Source organism: Phlebotomus argentipes, unplaced genomic scaffold, assembly GCF_947086385.1.
Source record: "Phlebotomus argentipes unplaced genomic scaffold, Phlebotomus argentipes genome assembly contig_15, whole genome shotgun sequence".
NCBI lineage: Eukaryota > Metazoa > Arthropoda > Insecta > Diptera > Psychodidae > Phlebotomus > Phlebotomus argentipes.
Genome location: NW_026776181.1, coordinates 17993744 through 18014726, shown reverse-complemented (window position 1 = coordinate 18014726; position 20983 = coordinate 17993744). Strand labels below are relative to the sequence as shown.

At 39.3% G+C, this 20983-nt stretch overlaps 2 protein-coding genes across 2 annotated transcripts; both read right to left on the bottom strand.

The window, feature by feature from the left end:
• Positions 1-6612: 6612 nt before the first annotated feature.
• Positions 6613-20934, bottom strand: LOC132262791 (glycolipid transfer protein). Its single transcript, XM_059762205.1, has 6 exons — positions 20823-20934; positions 11781-12394; positions 11590-11645; positions 10212-10327; positions 7005-7146; positions 6613-6857 (listed from the first exon to the last, which is right to left on the bottom strand). Exons 2-6 carry the CDS (start codon positions 11893-11895, stop codon positions 6690-6692), a joined length of 597 nt encoding a protein of 198 aa, XP_059618188.1. The 5' UTR covers positions 11896-12394; positions 20823-20934; the 3' UTR covers positions 6613-6689.
• On the bottom strand, positions 18837-20964 carry LOC132262790 (uncharacterized). Its single transcript, XM_059762204.1, has 2 exons — positions 20420-20964; positions 18837-19863 (listed from the first exon to the last, which is right to left on the bottom strand). The coding sequence occupies exons 1-2, from the start codon at positions 20962-20964 to the stop codon at positions 19023-19025; spliced, it is 1386 nt and encodes a 461-aa protein (XP_059618187.1). The 3' UTR covers positions 18837-19022.
• Between the last annotated feature and the right edge of the window lie 19 nt (positions 20965-20983).

Genomic DNA, 20983 nt, shown 5'->3' with positions numbered 1-20983 from the left:
TGACGGGACCGAGCCGAGATGGTATGAGCAAAATGCTGTGTTTTCACCATAATCAATCAGAAGTTTTTTTTTTTTGAACAAAAATGCTCAATTCTGCAGAAGGAAAAGAAATATTCTCAATTCAAACGCAATAACTTACAAAACCAGTAAAAATTGATATTTTCTAAGGATTATTACGTACAAAGTGCCCCAATTTGTTGAAACAGAAGCTTTTGCTAAGCAAAATTCGAAATATTTTAACACTGTACACCACTTCCGACCATAATATCCGCCCCTTGACCTAAAATAGCTCCGGAGTTTCTTCAACTTGACATTGTGAAAAATTCTCAGGCGACTCTCGTCAAATATTGGTGGGAATATTAAATAGAGGATTATACAGCTGAGATCGCGCTGAGAATATGAAGAAAAATCTTCTTGTATGTGCAGAAAATTGCGTCAGCATAAATATTTGAGGGTGCAAATATTAAAGTTGGCAAGCTCACATCATCAAAAGGAAAATCCGGCCAAGATTGAAATATTCATTTAGCTTCTTGACATTTTCCAAAATTCATGCGCTAATCTTCGTGATGAGTGATTTCACCATATTTGCACAACTTTTAATATTAATTAAAATTGCGCCATATAATGATATTCCATATATCTCGGGCGCTGTTTCTCCCCTGTGTGTTCGTCTTTTTATGTTTTTTAATTTCCAACTGTGTTGGAAGGTTGATGGCAGAGGAAGCAAAAAAAATACCATAATTAATCGTGGGCAATTAATTTTCTGCAGAATTTAATTTAGAAAATCGCTGGCAAGAAAACCCTGATCTCACATACTCAATCATTTGGCAGACGCGCGCGCGAGCTTCATATGAATTTTCCAGCCTGGCCTGACATTCTGGGGATGGGGTGGAAGGGGGGGAATTATTTTATTCACCATATTATTACATCACCTCCACCCGCTCGCCCATGAAAAGTTGTTGACCAAGTGTATTTTATACATCTCAAGTAGCTGTGCGGCAGCCCTGGATGCTGGGGTACATAAGGGACAATCTCTCCCGAGCCCGCAACCCCCGCCCCCCGCCCACCCTCCGCCCGCCCAGCCCGGCTGCAAGCTGGAAGTTGTGGCTGTGTGTCAAAAACCACCATCGTAATTTATCAGCTTTATGTCATTCGGATTATATAAGGAAGCATGTTGAAGATATTCTACTTATTTCAGCTGTAATCCTCACACTTGGGCGCTCCTCCGGCTCCCAGATGGCTTGTGTCATCCCGTGCTCGGTTTTGCGGATGGGAATTAGAGTTCCTCCACTGGGACTTTGTGGTGAGAATGTATTTTATATTAGGGCGATTTATGCTCAGATATTATGCATGCACATCAAAACTACCCGCAGTTACAGACGGAAAAAGATCCCTCGACGTGTGGGTGGCGTTTCCACCCCCGCAGAGAGAGAGAGGGAGAAAGAGGGAGAGAGTCAAAGAGATTTATTTTGTCAAAGGTAGACGAAATAATTGCTTTCGGGTCATCCTAAACGCAAGAGACGAGGCGTCTTCAGGGCTCAAGCCGACCGCCGCCGGAATACTAATGAGAACTTTATTGTTGCTTAATTTGAAATGCTAATTCTTTGCATAGTACAGAGGCAAACAAGACTATTTTCACTTTTCTATATTTAACACCTAACATAGGGCAATGAGTTTTCGCAATCAGGAATTCCGCTCAAATTGTTCAAAGTGGAAATTTCAGTTAATTTCCAAAGCCACGCAGCTTTTGCTGGATTAGCAGTGGGATTTTGTCTTAATTTGAGAGATAATTTTCAGCACTAGGACATTATGATCATAAAGTTATCGAAAACCACCTCTCGGAAAAAGCTCTCCAATATTCAACCCTCTTAATTTGCTCAAGAGAAAGCTTCCACATTTTCCATTATGCAAAATGATAGAGTGTGGAGAGGAGAGAAAGAAAGGCCAAGAGAGCAATGAAAAATTCATATTAAAATTTCCACTATTTTGTCTGTGATTAAAATTTTCTCTGCCATGAATATTGCACGATGCGCCAATAAAATATTAAATGCATGGTTGGAGATAAAAATCCCTGCACCTTTGATATCCGATAAATCGAGCATTTTCAATCACTTGCCAATGATTAAAAATACCCACCCTTAGCGCCAGAACACCCTTTCCATTGTCCCCATTTTGAGCACTTTGTGTCTCTCTCTCTTCGCAAATGCTTGGCGAGCGAAAGCTATTCAAATAGACTGGCAATGAATCATAAATTCCATTAGTTGACTGAGTATCTTTCAGTAAACACTTTTATCAATCACCCCGGGTTGTGCCGATGGGGTGGAGTAGGTTGGAAGGGGTTGTGCAAAATGTGCATAGTTATTTGAGAAAGTTGAAGAAGAAAAGCATTTTCCGTTGATTCTCACAATGAAGTGACATGAAAAGCACTCGCACAAACAGTCGAGAATGTATTTCAATTTCACTCCAACTATCAACTCTCATGCTCAATGCTGTATAGTTATGACGACTGAAACTTGGTGCTGGGAGTAATTAAAATTTTCTATTAATTTATGTGACTAGCTGTCGAAAGCCATTTAATTCCATTCTCTCATATCAGACAGTCAGCGCGCATTTCCGAATTTCTGCCGCTGAAAAGGGACTCTTTGTGGAAGTGCACATGAGGCAGTAACTTTATAAATTGGGTCTCGAGGAGGAGCGAGAGCTCATGATGCACTGTTTGTTCTAATTAAAATTGAATTGAACGTGTGTGTGTGTGTGTGTGTGAATATGAACGCTTTTTCAGTTTACTTAGCGGACAAAAGTGGTTAAGTAATAATTAAATTAGGAGAATTCAAGATTTTAATAATAAATGGGATTTCTCTATACATAAGAGGTATTTGTATTATGATTACTGGCATATTATCCTTGACAATGTTCACAGAGAGGATTGAACTCTATAGTTTATTACAAAGGGGAGATAATATGCCCTTAGTCTGTACACAACTTCCTGACACTTTCACAGCTTCTGTGCAGAATCTTCAACACCTTTCAGACACTTCTAAGCGTCCTTAAAGGCATTTTCTATCGGTTTTCTATTCTATATAACAATTTCTGACTTGTTTTCTTAGTTTTGTCCTTGGAAAATGCCTAGAAATATTCTGACCAAATTGTGAGGTTATGAAAATCGGTTTTAAAACGTTCTTGGACGAATTTGAATCCTTTCCAACATGGAAATGAGTAAATTTAGGGAATTTCTCTGAATTTCTACTGGATAATAAAGCAGAAACAGCAAAATTTAGTCTTCTAGTATAAAAAAGACATTTTTGAGGTTATGTTTGACTTTCAAGCTGTTTTTTTACTTCCGAAATTTAACCAATTTAAAGTTATTTTGACACAAAATGCTCAATTCTGCAGAAGGAAAAGAAATATTCTCAATTTAAACCCAATTTTGAAGATTTTGAGGGATTTTTGAAGACCAGAATTGATTTTAAATCTTTCACATAACCTAGAAAAGCAGTAAAATTGATTTTTCTAAGCATTGTTATGTTGAAAATGCCTCAATTTGTTGAAACAGAAGCTTTTGCAATGAATATTTTACCACTTTGCCCTTTGGTTAAATAAACTCACAATAGACAATTCTGCACTTGATGCACAACAATTCAATATAGTGGAATAACAAAGGAATAATTTAAATCTACTACAATTCTATAACGATAAACAAAGATAAATGTATCTCAGGCCAGAGATCGTCAAAATCAATAATTCTCCCTTCGCATGGCAGGTAAATTTCATCATTTTATCACAGCGGATATGGAATTAGGGGCGCGTATTTTGAAATTTCATATCTGCGCTTTACTCCAAATTCTATTATAATAAATGAATATTCTGTGCTTTTCATTAAAATACAGGCACATCATCCGGCTGCTGGATAAAAGAATCACTTTGTCTATCCCAACATGCACGCGGCCAAGTGGATTTTTCGTGCACGCTCTCAAAATATTCAATTCGTCCGGCGAAAAAAAAAAACAACATTTACCCCTCAAAAAGCCCGGCACGTGTGAAAGAGATGAAGAGAATAAATTATTCTCTTGTTTTTAATGGAATTCTCAATCACTCTTCAATATTGGGGCTTCAATATATGTATATGTATAAAAAATGCCACGCGATGCAAATTCTATGCAAAATTGTTGATCTTCTGTGGTTGAAGAGAGACGCGCACAGACAAAAAGAGGCCTAAGAATTCACGATTCAACGAAGTTTCAATTTGAATTTAATACACCGCATTTTGTGCGTGAATTAATTATAAAACATCGACAATATGATTTAGTAATGCTTCCTCACATTTCCATTGGCATGGATAGTTATTGTAAGTGCGCTAATTTATTGCATTCATTTACAACATTGTGGGGTGCTTTTTCACACCCCTTTCCAATGAGACTCGCGCGCGAGTGGATTTAGTTTTGCTGCAAGTGCATTTATCGTAAGCAAGAATGGCCATAAATGTTGTTGGTGGCGCACAAAAAAGCGGCATGTTAATAAAATGCGAAAAGGGGCGCGGGGGGAATTGAGGGTTGAGTGGAGAAAGCTCCCCGAAATAAATGATCCCCGGGCAAAAGTGAGAGAATGTCCACCTCATAAATTCCTACATTACACTCATTTAATGGATCGCCCGAATAGAAATTGGTCCGTCGGACATTTGCAGGAGAGAAAAGCCATTATTGCACAATAATAGTGTGGATTGTGCCATTAGATTCCAAACGCCTCGATATTCTTCACCTCCTCTCTTGTCTCTCCATTCACTTCGCCTTTTTCCCAACGATCCGGCAAAATCTTCACACTTTTTTTCCGCCCCTCCGTGAACTTTCCACGTCGGGCTTTTTCTTTGTGCCCCTCCATCAGAAGCCACCCTCGATCGCTCACCCCCGCGCGCGCAAGGGATATTTATATATTCGAAACAGTTTTGCGGAATCTCTGATACGGAACTAATGGCACTTAAGTTCCAATTTATATTGTATTTCCCAGACATTTGTGCTTTGGTCGTTTTTGTAACACAATTTCACCGTTGCGAGGACGAAAAAAAAAAATTGCAGATTTTTATGGCTCTCTCGGATTATTACTATCTTTTCCCACCCCCCTCCCTGTCATTTCATTGACTTTTCGGCAGTTGGACCCACATCGTAATGAGAAAAAGAAAAGCAATTGAGCTGGAAATGGCGCGAAACATATTGAATTGATGATGCCCAAAAGTTCAGCCGCACAAAATCTCAGCACAGAAAATGTTGCTTGCAAAACAAGCGTAAATTTGAATCCATTGACAAAGAATTCCTAGAAAATTCCAACTTTTACCGCACTTGCAACGCCTTTGCTGCAAATGCCGTGAAAAGTTACTCTCGGAAGTCGATTGAAACTGTGTTAAACAGTTTTTGATCGATTTTCACCCACTGAACAGCCATCAAAGGCCCAAAAGGGGTTGTTAATGTCCGAGATGCAGTTGTAAATGCTTAAAAAAAAATTGTCGGATTTAAGACGAAATAAAATGGCAATAAAGATATTTCGGTGTAGAATTTAGCGAAAAGCGTATAATTAAGAGTTGAATTAAGTGTGAATTCATCAATGTTTATCCTAAATTAGTGATTATGACGAGCTTAGAATGTTTTTCCTGTGAAAAATGAGAGTTATATGGTTGAATTTTAATTTAAAAAGCCTTTTTTTATTATAATATTCAACATATTTCGGGCTTCAATCTTCCCTCCGTTCTTAATTCGATATTATGTGTGCGAAATCGTCCAGTTAGATTAGTTAGAAAAGCTAGTTTCTTGGTCAAGATCGCGCCCAGGAAGTCAAAGAGTGTGAAAATGTGTGAAAAGGGAAGGAAAAGGACGCGAAAATGCGTATATTTGAAGTATTCCAAGCGAGAAAAGTAGAAAACAAGGTGAAAAAAGGCATTTTAGGCCTTAGAGAAGATTTTAAACTCAAGGATTGACATTAAAGCATTTAAATAGAATATTAGGAAGGATTCTATAGGAAAACGGGTAAATTTAGGCGTAGAAAAAAATTATTTTTGATCACAAATGCGGAAATTAAGAAATGTTTCGAGGAAAATAAAAATTTTTAGCACTGATTTAGTGGATAATTGCGGAGAATATATAAAAAATTGTCGCAGAAAAGCCTTTTCTGCTCTTCTGTGGCACTCAAAACCTATATTAAAACCCCTTGAAATCTCATCAAAGTGCAAAATTGTGGAAAATAGTCATCATTCTCCTGTCCAATCATTGAATTTTCCACACTTTTATAGACAATTTGGCCAAAATGTTCACTGTTTATAAGCCATAGACTGTTTAAAAGCCTAGCAATAAGCTGGAGTGGAGTTAATTAATTTGCACAAAAGTGGACAGAGTGTGTGTGTGTGTGTGTCCACTTGCATAAAGAGACCTCTAACAATATTGCTGACGTTTTGATCCAAAACTAATCATAAAACTTTAAATTAACAATTTACCCTCTCGCTGCAGAAAATTTCTGGGTGGTGTTGGTAATATGATTAAATTGCTGTAACGCCTGAAAGAGATGAAAATTTCATCACACACACACACATAAATTGCTGGCAAATTTGTCAAATGAAACGAAAGTGGTGGTCAATGATGCATTTATGTATATTTTGAACCCTTTTGTGTGGAGAGAAGAGCACGAAGAAGGCACAAATTTCTCTGGAATCACACTTTTTTGGTGGAATGCAAACTGTGGGCCGTGTAGAGGTTATTAAGTCGCTGCAAGTGCGCACGAAGTGGCTGAAGGAAGATCTCGAGGTGCTTCATATTCTCTGCATGTTGCTCTCCATGCCCGAATAATTGACTTCGTGTTGGAATCCATCGGTAAATTACCTTAAAAATGCATTGCAGAGAGTAAAACACGAAAACCACCCTCAAATTATGCAAATTATGACACTGAGGAAAAGGCGATGCGCCTTTCGAAATAATGGTTCAATTTATCAATTTTTCAATTTACGGATATTATTCTTATATACATACGGAAAACGCTTCTTGGACAATCCATCCGTGAAATGGTTGCAGTGTGCATTTGTATGCATCTCGAATGTGTTGTCTTAAATCATCCTGACTGGAATCGTCGCTGTGAACGTTGGTGAAAAATGCCTCAATCATTTCCAATGCTCTGCAAATACAAGCGTACATGTTTTCCTCTTCTACATGTTTGCATAAATATACAAGTGCGCGCCCGTATTTATAGGGGATGATGGCAGAAGATGATTCTATACAGAATCAATCTTATCGCTTTCCACGATACCAAAACCGTTCCTCTTCTTCTCTTGTCACGCCATGCTCTCTCTCTCTCTTCCCCACTCGTCGTCGTCGTCTTATCATGTGATTTTTTGGGGAATTGACGACGACAATATTTCAGCTACTTCCTAGCGAGCGCAAAACGACGACACACTTTTTTATCTATTCCACCGTGGAAATGCTGAAAACTTTGTTCATCCCCTAATGGGATTTCATGCTTACTTTCGCCATCCCCTCGCACGTAAGAAATCCATCCCCCCCAGCAAACGCTCCTCTCTCTCTCTCCCTCTTCCCCAGCATCGAATTAAAGAGTGCACACGAGAGTTTATAGAAAAACATTGGCTCAAGAGTGCCGCGCGCACTGACGAGAATGAAAAGCCATAAACACCACCTGTTTTCTCACCGCCCACCACCCTAATTCCCTAATTATTTTTACACACTTCCACCGCCCCGAAATGGCGAAATAAAGCTTCCCCAGCATCGGATTACCTCACGAGATAATCGGCGACAAGGCAGAGCCGTGACACGGAGTGAGAAAAGCGTCTCTCTTTGGGGTTAACAGACAGAAACTGTGCGATGGCGATCAGGAGTCAAATTTAAGGGGTATTATTTGGGGTTTAAAAAACCTTCCCACAAACGATTCTTTCTGCCACAAGCAGCTCTTCTCAAGTCTCGACGGTTGAAGAGAAAACTACGAAACGTCAATTGATCATACTTTTCGTCTTGTATATTTTTTGAAAAGCTTTTTATTTGTTCTTCGTGTGCAAAAATTTTGAGATTTGTATCTTATTAGACAATAGCAAAAAATCTTATTTATCAAAAAAGCACAAATGAATAAAATTGTCATATTTCCATGAAAAATGTCTCGAAAATTGCAGTCAAACGCATCAAAAGCCTTTTCAGAAATTTCCCTAAAATGTTTTTTAGGCGTTGAATGAATATTTCTCATATCTATTAAATTTTCTTCATTCGAAAACACACGAAAAGTTGATTTTTTAGAACTAATTTCATTAAAATCGACTCGAAGACTATTAAAAATCAACTTTGGAAAGTAATATTTTCAGATTTTCCATTAATTTTGCCATATTTTAGTCAAAAATTTCAATAAATACCAATAAAATCAACTAAATTATTTACAAAATAAGAAATACAGAGCAATATTTGCACTTTGACGGACGATTTGAAGGCGTTTTGGCAAATTTTTCATTCGCTTTGCTGAAAAATGACGATTTTGGCTTTTGATAGTTATCGATTCACCCGTCGAAATGCTTCAAGTGGAAAAGTTACAGTGGAAAAATACTCATGGCTTGATTAAAGGGGGTTTTGCAAATTTGCTCATCTAAATTGGAAATTGATAAAATGCGCGATATCACATAATTCGTTGGGCATTATTAGAAAATTACGCCAAGTCCAAATGCGCAGATTAACAGACAGGAGTTTTTGAGAGTGTGAGAGTGGCTTTGAGAAGCACTGCAGCTTTGACACTGTGATCTCCCCAATATTGCAGAGCTCTTCTCTTCCCCCTTTTTAGTGAGAGAATGTGCGACAAAACCATGAGTGGAAAGTGGCATTCAGGAAGCGTCTTAATCTATGTTTAATGGAACTGATATTTCTCCGCTGTTGTCTCACTCATAGATTTACTTCGCATAATGGTTTTGTGTGTGTAATTCAACGATGGCAAGTCTGCGATAACACACTGTAACCCACCATTGTGCAATGTATAAAACCTCCAGCTAATATGTCTCTGCATTCTCTCGCATGGACTTGCTTTTTTCCTCCCAAGGGGAAAGTCACTCGCAAGTTGAGACCATTAACTTTGTGATTATTCAATCTTTTTTTTCGATTATTTGTGATTTTTACTCAAATTTTGATTATTTCATACAAAATTCTGATTATTTTTTGATTATTTCCTAAATATTTCATTAAAATTTGATTTTTTATAAACATTTTTTGATTTTTTCTCAATATTTGATTAAAAATTGATTTTTTTTTTTTATTAAAAATTTGAATTTTTTCAACTTTACTTTGAAAAATTATAATTTTTTGATTTTGTTTTAATTTGATTATTTTGCAATTTTACTTTGGAAAATAATCATTTTTTGCTTATTTTACTCAAATAATTGATTATTTGATTAGAGAACATTAAGTTTCCTCGAAAATCGCCTTGTGATTTGCCCCTAGTTTCTTCCTTCTTTCTTCACCCTCTCTCTAAAAAAGGAGTGACACTTTTCGAGCTTTCCTTTGATGCTCACTCGCTCTTTCGCTCTCTCTCTCTCGCTCAATTCTCTCCTCACTTCCGTCCCAAACTCTGAAGCTTGTGTATATGACCTCTGACATACTCTTTCATTTATTCTCCCATGTCAACTATCCTCGACCTCAGCACACCCCCAGGTTCTCATCCATATATCGCCCTCCCACCCCACCCTGGCCGTTCCCCCAAATCGCCCCACATTTTAATAGAAAGCACTCCCACTCGTGCGCTTTTTGCTCCATCCCGGGCCATCCATTAAGTCTGGCTGAGCTTTTCCTGAACCACCCCCTCCGCCACCCGCCTCCCCCGCTCGGCGGGGTGAGCAAATTCATCCCCGATCCAACCTCAAGCTCTCCTAAGACGATGACGACCACACGACAACGAGAGAAAGTGTGTGGTTTCGCCTCAATGTATGTAAATCTTATCAAATTTATCATTCGCCCAACCCCAGGCCCGCAATGAGCCCCGGGGACCCGCACGGCCCACGCACATCTCACCCCCTCCCCCCCGCCACGCCGCCGTGGGGGCAATTTTGCTAGTCTTTTGCGGATGTAAGAGGCAATTTTTAGCACCCGCAAGCGGTATCACGGTCTGCGGAAAGCAATATAATTGTCATAATGTGCCAAAGTGTAATTGCTCCACCGATGCGGGTTTGTGGCAAAAGAGAAATTCCCCTCTCTTGTCGTTACCTTTTCAGCCAGAGCAGTGGCTCCACAATCATTCGCCTCTCCTTTGCATCGTCCACGAGCATGTCGTCGAGGAAGACATTCCGCTTCTTGTCCAGCACGAAGTGCTTCTGGATTTTCTGTGCAGAAACAGAGAGACAAAAGCGCAAATGTTTTGCATGAGAAGTGAAAGAAAAAAGACTTCCACTTCACCTGCCAGAGTTGCTGCATAAGATAAGAAAGATTCAAATAATGCGTGTTCTAATATGAAAGCAAATATTTCCACCAAAAGAGGGTTGAAGAATATCAGCGGAAAAGTCGAAAAAGAACCATTTTAAGCACTGATATGAGAGGAAAAACACAAAAAAACGACGATAAAACTCAACTCTATAATATTGTCGAAAAAGCATTCAATCTGAACCGTTGAAAGTCATGAAAAAAGCTCAAAATTGATTTGTTAAATGGCAAAAATTCTGCTTTTCAGTTAGTGAATATAAAAAGATTAATTAAACGATTCTTCATTTAGTTTCAAAGCTTTTTTAGTTACCAAATTACATGCTTAATAAAATTATATTCAAGGATAATATTGACATGTAATCTCGCTTTGTAATTTCCCTAATTTTTTTACCCCTTAAAATCCCATTTATCGTCCATTAAATTGATTAATACTTGTCAGTTTCAATTATTTTCTATAACTCTCAGGTGATTTTTTGGTTAGTTATTGAAATTTTAACTGAAATATGAAGAGTTGATAGACGAACACACGGTATTAAGTATAATAAGCTTGTTTTTAATAGTTTTAAACTGCAATAATGACCTTTTTCAATTATGAATTTTCAATTAGATTAATTTTTCATGTAATTTCAATTATTCTATTCAAATATTTGATAATTTTTTTGATTTCAAGTGGATTTAAGGATGCAAAACAACTAAAAGGGCACAGAAAAAGATTCTAATTGTATGAATTTTTGAATAAATTGCAAATAAACGAAATTAAAAATTCATTAAATTTAACACAGAAAAATTTTCACAGCGTCAAAGAAATCTTAAACAGTCGCGTGCTTTATTCCAATTGCAGCAACTGTAGGCAAAGGAAATAGCAAGAGGAAATTCCAATGCCGTGATGACTAATAATTTGATGTAAATTTGACCTTTTGGGGATCTTTTTCGCTCTTTTCACACCTTTTCTTTGCCCACTCAAGTGTGTCACTCTATTATAAACAGCACACCTAAAGAACTGTTGAGTTATATTGCTCCTTATCTTATCTAAGCGTCGCACAACTCTGTCACAGTGAAGCATGATGTGTTATCAGTGTGGCGCGATGGTGTGTGAATTCCAATGATTCTGCATTTGTTTTGAATTTTCTACATGGACCGAAAATCACAAATGCACACAACAAACCTCAATATTGCCATTCATGTCATACACAACGGGCTTGAACAGCTTCCCAAATGACTCTGTCGAGTAAACAATTCAATTAATTAGCGCAGCAATGCAAAATATGTGTGCTCTTTCACTTTTGACCATCAGCAAACTGAATAAAATCTGACCACTGAAAGAGAGAAAGAGAGAAAGGCAAAAAATCCACTCACCGAATGTGGCCACAACTTCACGGGATGCATTTAGAAAATGAACAGTATTGATTTTCTCGCTTGATGGAAGATCTGGATATCCTTTCATGGAGCTCATTGATAATTTGCCTGCCATTTTTCACTGTCGCTTCAGTCTTTACGTTCGCTTTCGGTGAGATAAAGGAATTGATGGGAAGAACTGACAATTCTTCTTCTGAACACTAAGAACTTCTCGTGACTTTCGGCGCGATTTCTTGCATTTCACAACCCAAAAAAATAGGAGTTAATTGCACAGGCGACTCTTCACAACTGATCGACTGACACTCTTGAGGTCTCTTTATCGCAAAATTTTAGTGTTTTTCCTCATCCATGTCTCGCCTATGTGCGCGACCATAGATAGGCACATGTAATGCCAAAGCTGTTATCAGCATTTCTGGATTCATAGTACATTATATATAGTATGAAATTTGCGCTATCGCGGATTTATTGAATGCCGAAATTTCCATTCGCCGCGAGCTTTTGCCCCAAAATATTTCACTCGCACGCTGGCAAATTATCATCGCCACTCTTTCCAATCCACACTTCACACGCGCCTTAAACACCGGCGGCCGGATGGGAAAGTAATTTTCCGTTGCCTAAAAAATAAAATTAGAAACAATAAGGCGTGCTTGTTGAAGGGGAAGAAAGAAGAAAAAGAAAAGACGGTGCGAAAAGGAGAGAGAAAAACAGCAATAAATGATAATATATTGAAATAATAATTCATAGATATAAATTTGGAAATGGACACATTTATGACGGAATGTGTTATTCATTCAGGCAAAAATTGGATATCCTTGAAGATGGTGGAGAAAGGAAACCCACAAGTTTGTCCTAATGGCATCCCATTTGCTGTCCTCGCCGCGCGCGCCTCCCGCCGCCGCTCTTCCAATAAAGCAAATTTCACCCCCGCAACAAAACGTCCACCAGAGAGGAAGCCTTTTATATTTCGTCATGTTTAATCATTCGCCACCCCATTGGCAGGTGGAAAAGACGTCGTGGATTGAGGAAATAATATGTGAAGCAATGAAAATGAGTCAATTAATTTTGATTTCTCCATTTCTCACCACCAATCTCGTGCTTATGTGCAAGAATCCTCAACATACTTAGTAAACTTTCGCAGTGGCGTAGCCAACAAGAGACATTTAACACGCGAAAATATGACAAAGAACAAGTTTTGTCGTTGAAGAGCGCAAGTTAAATGCAGCTTGAAGCATGCGCGCAACTTATGCTCTGCAGCATGAAGAAAGCGAAACTTGTCGAGGAAAAACCCTGTTTTTAAGGCAAATAGAGAAGAAATATCGCTTTGACACGTAAGGGGGAAATGCAGCCCTAGAAGTGCTCTATACATAGAAAAAATAATCTGATATAAAAGTTTTTTCGTTTCGGAGATATTTAATAAAATGTGGCTAAAAACACCGGTGAATTTTTTACCGAGAGGCGCACAAAAGATCCTTTTTGACCAACAAGGAATAGTGTAATATTCTTATAATGTTTTACAAAGTAGTAGACAATTTCAATATCTATCATTTGAGCCCAATTTGAGGGAAATCCGTGGAAAATTGGGTGAGATATGAGCACATATGTGCGGCAAAGTAGGGTTCTTTAATAGAGCAAAAGGAGAAACATGTTCGCTTCTTTTGCACAATCATTTGTCTCGCTCTGTTAAACCTTCTAAAGAGTTCACTAAATTTACTGACTAAAGTACAATTTTTGCAGTGTAAATGAGCGACAGTTTACTGACCAAAAAGTCAATATTTTACTGACCAAACAGCAAAAATACTGGCAAAATGTATTTTTCGAAGACTGACTAAAATGATTTGTTTGCTGATTTGAATTTTATTTACAAAACTTTTTACTGATCTGTAAAAATACTTTTACGATAATTTTTTATGACTAAGAAATTTATTTTACTGACCAAAACAGACTTTTAACTAATAAACATACCACAATCAACAAAAAATAACACATAAATCTCAAGACTATTGAAGCAAATATTGTAGAAATCAAATGATTTCATTTGATAGTTTAATAAATGTGATTTCTTGCATAACAAATTCAGCAATTGCTGCACTACGTCACTGACCACATGGCGGAGTTCGTCACATTGCTCTGGGGAAAGGTCTTCAGGGCTCATGCGTGAAATGGAACGAGACATTTGGGAAAATAGGAAAATATATACGATTTCCCCAGAAATACACATATCAACAGTACAGCGGGATAATTAAATCCCATTGCAGTGATATTTGGTTTTATCCCACATTTTATTGCTTCTCCCACAGGTTCAGCCAAATGCTCTAGTGTAAACTCTGTTGAAACTGTCAATTAATCCCCATTTCACTCTTTTTTTTTCCACCCATTCACAGTTTCTGCCATGATAAACTATATTTGCACTCTTGTGTTGTCTTATCTGGCCTGGAAATTTCAGACAGTGTCAAATTCCTGGAAGAAGCAATTAAAGCCCTAATTCATCCAGTTAGTCTGGTGTGGAGGTTTAGTTGCCCTTCGAGAATCCTGCCACGCTCTAATACACACTTCCTTAACATGTTACCCAAATATTCGCGCACGTGAGTGCTCATGAGTGGGGAAATTAAATTTCTGCTGAAACACACACGTAATTTAATTTGAAGGTATGAACCCACCAAAAATGCTTCATTACAGCAAGGGAATGCACGCAGGAAGATCGTTCTGAGGGGATGATATGGCAAGGATTATTTATCATGAGTGTACTTAATAATTACAGGATTAGGAATTCTGACATTTAAGACCCATGCAAGCGGTATAATATAATTTTCTAAGCGAATTTTGACTGTGCAAAAGTTGAAGGAGGGAAAACTTTGCAGTGCATTTTGCAACTGCCACAATTTGCACGTACGACGAAACACTGAATGAATGAATGCCTTCTTGAGTCATCCAACTCTCAGAAGTCCTCAAATGTGTGCAATTATGTTTGACTCTCTTCTATGTGTGTCTAGTGCACTTTCAATAATGTAATTCGATACATTTTCCCTCTTCCACGCCACTTGCGAGTTCAATGCGCCCCTCGCAACTGAAACACAACACAGAAAGAGAGGGTTTGATGACTTTGTGGTCGCGAAAAGGTGGAAATAATGTCGCTGAAATTTGCACAACACTTTCGCACACTTTCAACTAAGAGTAATTTTAAGTTAGAATTCATCTCCAAGTCATCATTCAAAGTCTCTAATCTTATACACTTAAAACTGCAATAAAATAGGACCATAACCTATAAAAATAATAGTAATCTTGATAAGAGATCTCATTTCTTATTATAGATCCAATATCTTGGGATTTTTAGTGACTTTTCCTGCGGGAATCCTGCAGAAATATGCATTTACAATCCGTAATGATATGACGCAATTTAAACAACATTTATCATGTGGCGCTGTGATCCACAAAGTGGACAGTCAAAATGTCATGGGGGAATTTCACCAAGGTATTATTTCATTCACCCACAATTTTGTCCTTTTGCACGTTTATTATATTATTGATAAATGTGCAAGGATGCTTTCACGGTACAGAATTAATGAAAAGAGGCAAAAAGTACTTTTTGCATCAAAAATACGTCAGTTCTTAGAAGTTATTTTTCACAAAATATATTTCTGTTGTGGAAATTCTCAATCATGACTAAGAACAACAGTGTAAAGTCCTCAGAAAATTGGAAATACATGCTTTTCAGATACAAATTTCCTTAATTTCCTCAATATTGAAGGAATATTGTGTGATATTCTCACCCCAATTCTTTGACAGTGGCCATCTTTAAAGAAAAACTCAGATGATCTCTTCTCCTGATGATATCTCCCCCTTGGGCGTACAGAAGATTTGTGCTTGCTCAAATCTTCGGCACTTGAAGTTCAGCCATCAAGTTCAATACACGCGCGGTCTTGCGGTGCGCTCGATGGTAAGAATGTCTGGTGTTGCGTCATCATAAATACCACAGCGACACCCGCCCGGGGGCGGGGAAAGGGGCGCTGGAAGACAATTCAATAAGTGGCAGGGAGGATGACTGACACGGAGAGAGGAGGCCTGTCTGGAGAGGCCTAACTAACTTCACCTCCGACATTCCTCGCATACACGCCCGTGTATGTAAATGTAGATTATAACATGTCTATGCAAATATTTGATTCTCCGCACCGCCAACACCCCAGTGTATTGTATCGAAGCGGGGAATTAATTAAAGTTGCAAATTTGGGTCTTCCGCAATTAGTTCAGCAGCAGCATTAGATGCACAACGCGCCAAATCACTTGTGCCACGCGAAGACAACGTATGGGCGCGATAAGATGTCGAACGCATCATGAGAGGACTAATCAACCGCGATCTGCGCCACAGATGGAAATTCCGCGCTACCTGCAGAGGAATTTTCCTCTGTGTTTGTGTGAAATTATGTGGAGAAAATCCGCAAGAGCCATTGAACGAGTGTCAGAGTGCAAAGTTCACCCTGAGATGGGAACTTTCACTGCGCGCACACAAGTCAGCATCTATTGTTAGAGCGAGCGCGATGATAAGAAAGAAAGTGTCAAAGACGCTTCTCCGCACTTCTATACACGAGTCAAGTGTGTTCGTCTAACCTTGTTGGCCTTTATCTGCAATCATGCTCTATTTGCTCCCATCGAAATAATTCAAATGCTCGGCCAAATGGCAAACACTGTTGCATCAGAGACAAACCGTCACACACACAAAGATAAATATTTAATCTTGCAATTGTTGACGTGCTGAGGTCACAAATAGATAAATTTAGCATTGAAAAGCATTATCAGCATATAATCGTTAATTTGGATTAATTCAAAGACTTCCTGATAAGCTTGATAAGTTAAAATCAAGGGGAAAAGTCACTCGCGATTTAATATTTGATTATTTTCTCCACATTTTGCCGCTAGAGGGCAGTAGTTTAAACTTTAAATAAGTGTTGGAATTCCGATTGTATTTCCTCCTGATTTTAGGTGTTCGAATCCAACTTGGGGCAAATTTTCCCACCTTTTTTGCTATTAAAATTAAAAATTTTATGTAATATTCTGAAAATTTCAATCAAATTTCGATTATTTGATAGCAAAAATCAACATTTAATTATTTAATTGAGACCATTAAGATTCCTCAAAAATCTTGCTATTGATTTTTTCCTCTTGGTTAAACTTTATAATTTTACTGTGAATTGATTAGTATTGCTGAAAATGCGTAGAATTTCTCAATTTTACTTCAAAAACTCTTGCAAACTATGCACAAAATCTTCTGTATGAGGGAAAATCCAGAATTTTCACTTCTATTATTTCCAGTTAACATTTGACTTTTGATCTGAAATCTTCAAAAACATTTGTGAAAATGCGTGGCTGATGTTATAAGTCAAAGAAGGAAGTTTTGCCATAGAGAAACTTCACTGAATTTCAACATAACTTCTTCTCTCTTGCATGATGGATTTAGAAACTTTCACTATCGCGGCAAATTTCAATCTCTTCCCTTCTAAAACTTTCTTGCGATATATGGAATTGCATGCGCTAATTTCAAAGTAAAGTGTGTAAACAATGGAACTGTAAATTGCTCATCTTCTCCGCATCAATCGAGAGATTTCTCTGGAATTCCTTTGCGTCACTTCGCCAAGTTGTTGATGTCTTGGAAACGGCCGGAAGCAAGAAGAGCCATAGCTTTGGCATTGTGAGTCTTCTTTTGCGGCAGAAAGTCGTCATATCGAGACACTTGGAGATATTTTTCTTGAAAAATAGATGACAAAAAGGAATTCTTTCACTCCCACGGGATGCAACGCGTCCGTCTGGCCAAGGCGGAAAAAGGAGGGAAGAAGAAATACGACAAGTATTTTTCAGATTGATTCTGCGAAATTGCTTTTGTCATTGTTCTTTTGAAACACGAGCCAGCAACGCATCCTTGGCCTCTCCTCACATCCAATAATATTTAGCTGAAGTGAGCGAAAGACGGCTCCGATGTCTCCATTCCGACACCCCCTCATCACGCCACCCCATGCAGACAAATTGTATTATCAGCCCATCGCCGTTCAACCTTTCTATATAGATGGAATTCTTAAGAGACAAGAAAGATTCCCAATATAATTTCACCGAGACTCTTGCGCTCTCTGATGTGGGTTGGCAAAGAATTTAATACACTTACTCTCTATAATGGATTATATGCCTTTTTGAATAAATGGCACCAAATTGACATAGCCAAATGTACAGAGAATTGCTCAAAGCAAGGGACAAATATCACAGCCAGAAGTCGTTGCAACTTTACAAATTTCGTATTTCAGTTCATAAAAGTTACGAATTTCATAGCTTATATCAGCGGCCAACCGGTGGCGCTAGTATGGCGATAAAAGGCGAAGTTGGGAGTTTATTTAACACGAATTTCATCTGTCAAAACATCAGAAAAGAAGTCGATTTTGTATGGGAATCGATGAACCGAAGAGGTTATGTTTTCAACGGCTGTTTATGTCATTTCTGCTGCAGAACTTGCTTTCTGGTCCGGGTAAAACAGGAAGCGCAAGAATCAAAATCTCTACAACATAAGATCGCTTTTCAATAGTAATTATCGTGAAGCTTATTAAAAAATACAGAACAACCTTTGTTCTAGAGAAAAATTGAGAAAAGTAGATTTTCTTTCCGGAACCACGAACAGTGACGTAGTTAAGCATCTATTTGGGCGTTTTTCATGACACATTTTGCGCAGAGAAGTCAAAATTCTTGTCTTTAAAAGCCTTTAGAAGTAATAAATGAATATTTTCGGATGTTTTTTGTCTTCTATGACACTGAAAACCATGAAAAACTGGGAAAAATATCTCAAAAAGGAATATCGATTGATAGCATCGTCAAATCGATTGATATATCGAGGAATCGAGTTTTGATCATGTCATTTGAACGTCTTGAAATCCCCTGCAAAACGTTATTTCTTTGTCGAATTGGATTTAGGCGTCCAAATCGCAAATGCTGATGTTTTAAGAATTCACATTTTTGACAGCTTATTTTAAATGTTATGAAAGTAAAGTTGCAACGACAAAACTACAATATTAACGCTTTCAAGGTTCTCTTGAGCCTGTCAAGAACGTCTTTAATTTCTGAAGCCGCCCAAAGAAGTGGATGAACAGACTTTATCCCACATTTTCTCCCCCTTTTGATTCAATCCACCCTCTTCTTTCGCCATGATAAATAATTGAATATTAGAAGACTTTTGAGTGTCTTTTGGATTCGCGAATATTTTATTGATTTCACTTAAAGGTCCTGCGTTAAAGTGTTGCCGTGCACATCGATGCAGAATAACGTGCAGTTCATCAATTGAATATGAGGTGGAATCATAAAATAAATATGATTTGTGTCCGCTGACGCGGAAATGATCCAGTATCGCTCCACAAATCCAGCTGCATTTCGCATTTCCACCAATCTCACTGGATATTTGCCGCAAATCTCCCGCGTGGCGGCATTAAAGGCCAACCCGCCGTCTAATTGCGGTGCAGAGTCGTTGAACCATTTGTGGCTGGCCAGCAGCACTGAGCAATTCTCCGCAAAGTAGACGCCACTCGAGTGGGACACAGCGCAGCCGGCCGTCCGCCTCACAACCGTGCATTTCGCCACACCCTCGCGCCCCGTGGGCACTCTGCGCCGCGGCAGGACTCGCCAGCGGCCGTGGAAGTCCCGCAGCGTGAGCATCTGATCCAGGCGGTCGCTGTCGTTGCCCATCACGCCGTCCGCGCAGTGCGCCAGGTCAAAGATGTGGCCCATCTCGTGCAGCAGCGCGCCCAGGCTCGTGGCGAAGCAGCCGCCGAACGTGCCGCGATACGCGCTGTCATCCATCAGCTCGGCCAGTGGCACGCGCGTCTCGTCCTCCAGACACCCACGCACGTCCTGCACGGCCTCCGGCCAGGAGAAGAGACAGGCGGAGCCCAGCAGCGCCAGACCGCCGCTCGCGAGCGCCGCATTGGCCACAGTCGCCGCCCTGATGCTCTCGTACGAGGCGTCCTCGGCGCCGCGGTAGCGCGTGCAGCTGAGATAAGCCACGAACTTGCGGTTCCGGCAATCGGGCGTCCGCTCGATGAGCTCTCGAGCGAAGAAGGACCTGCAGCGACCACAATTAGCTCCTCTGTCCGGCGGTCAGCATTGATCCGCAAGCGTGGAGTTCGCACCAACATTTCCCTGTTCAATTGCATGAACTTTTCGTGCAAATTCGGACAATAAATTGACATTTTCTCCCAGTTTAAACCCTTCTTTGCCATTCTTTGAGCCTAATAAAACCACATTAAAACAGCAATTCTTCTCCACACTTCGACAATTAATGAATTTATCGCATGTTTCGCTTAGAAGTGGAGCCATTGGAGCGTTTTAGATTGAAAGTAATGCGAGGAGTGGCAATAAAGAGCATTTCTCCAATTACAATGACTATAATTTGTTGTAATTAATCGTCATTAGCGAAAAGGATTTGCTGTAAGTGCGAAAAAATAATTGTTCTGCCTCTGATTTATTGTGAAAATCAAGTCAAAAGTCGAGGGTGGCAAATGTAATTTAAATTGCTGCGCAAAAGTGGGCTTTAATTGTGGGTTTTGCAGAGGAATTCCGAAGGAAAGGTGCGAACTCCACACTTTCACACAGAGAGAGCTTTAATACGGGATAATGACCATAATTGGTTCTCCGTCATCCTGGAAGCCTCCTCAGCGGACAGTTCACTGTGGAAGGGTTGGCAGTCGCCGCTGAGATTGAAAGTCTTCCTCCCGGACACGCCGGAAGCGCGCAGATTCTCCGCAAAGATCATCTGAACAATTCGCACACCGAGCGTGATTCTGGCCAAGGCGTTCGCCACGGAATTCCGCTCTTTGGCCTGGAATCGGCCATCGTGATCCTTGACCACGATGTACAGAGGCGTCACGGTTCTCGGATTGACACTGACTTCGTGACTTACATGAATTACAAGCTCGCAATCACAATAATTGAGTGTTATTCTATTCAGGCCGACATTGAGTGTGAGAAGACACTTGAATTCGCTGTTTTCTCGCGACACTTTGCAATTTTCTCGGTACTCACTGTTCAGGGAGATGGAGAGGGTGTTCCGGGAGCACTTGTGATCAATTTCACCACTCACAAACAGCACTGAATGAGGTATTTTCTCATTGTTTTGCAAGTTTTTCAGCCAGATTTTGTGTTTATCCACGCCATCGAGACACATGTTTGATCAGCTGTTTCAC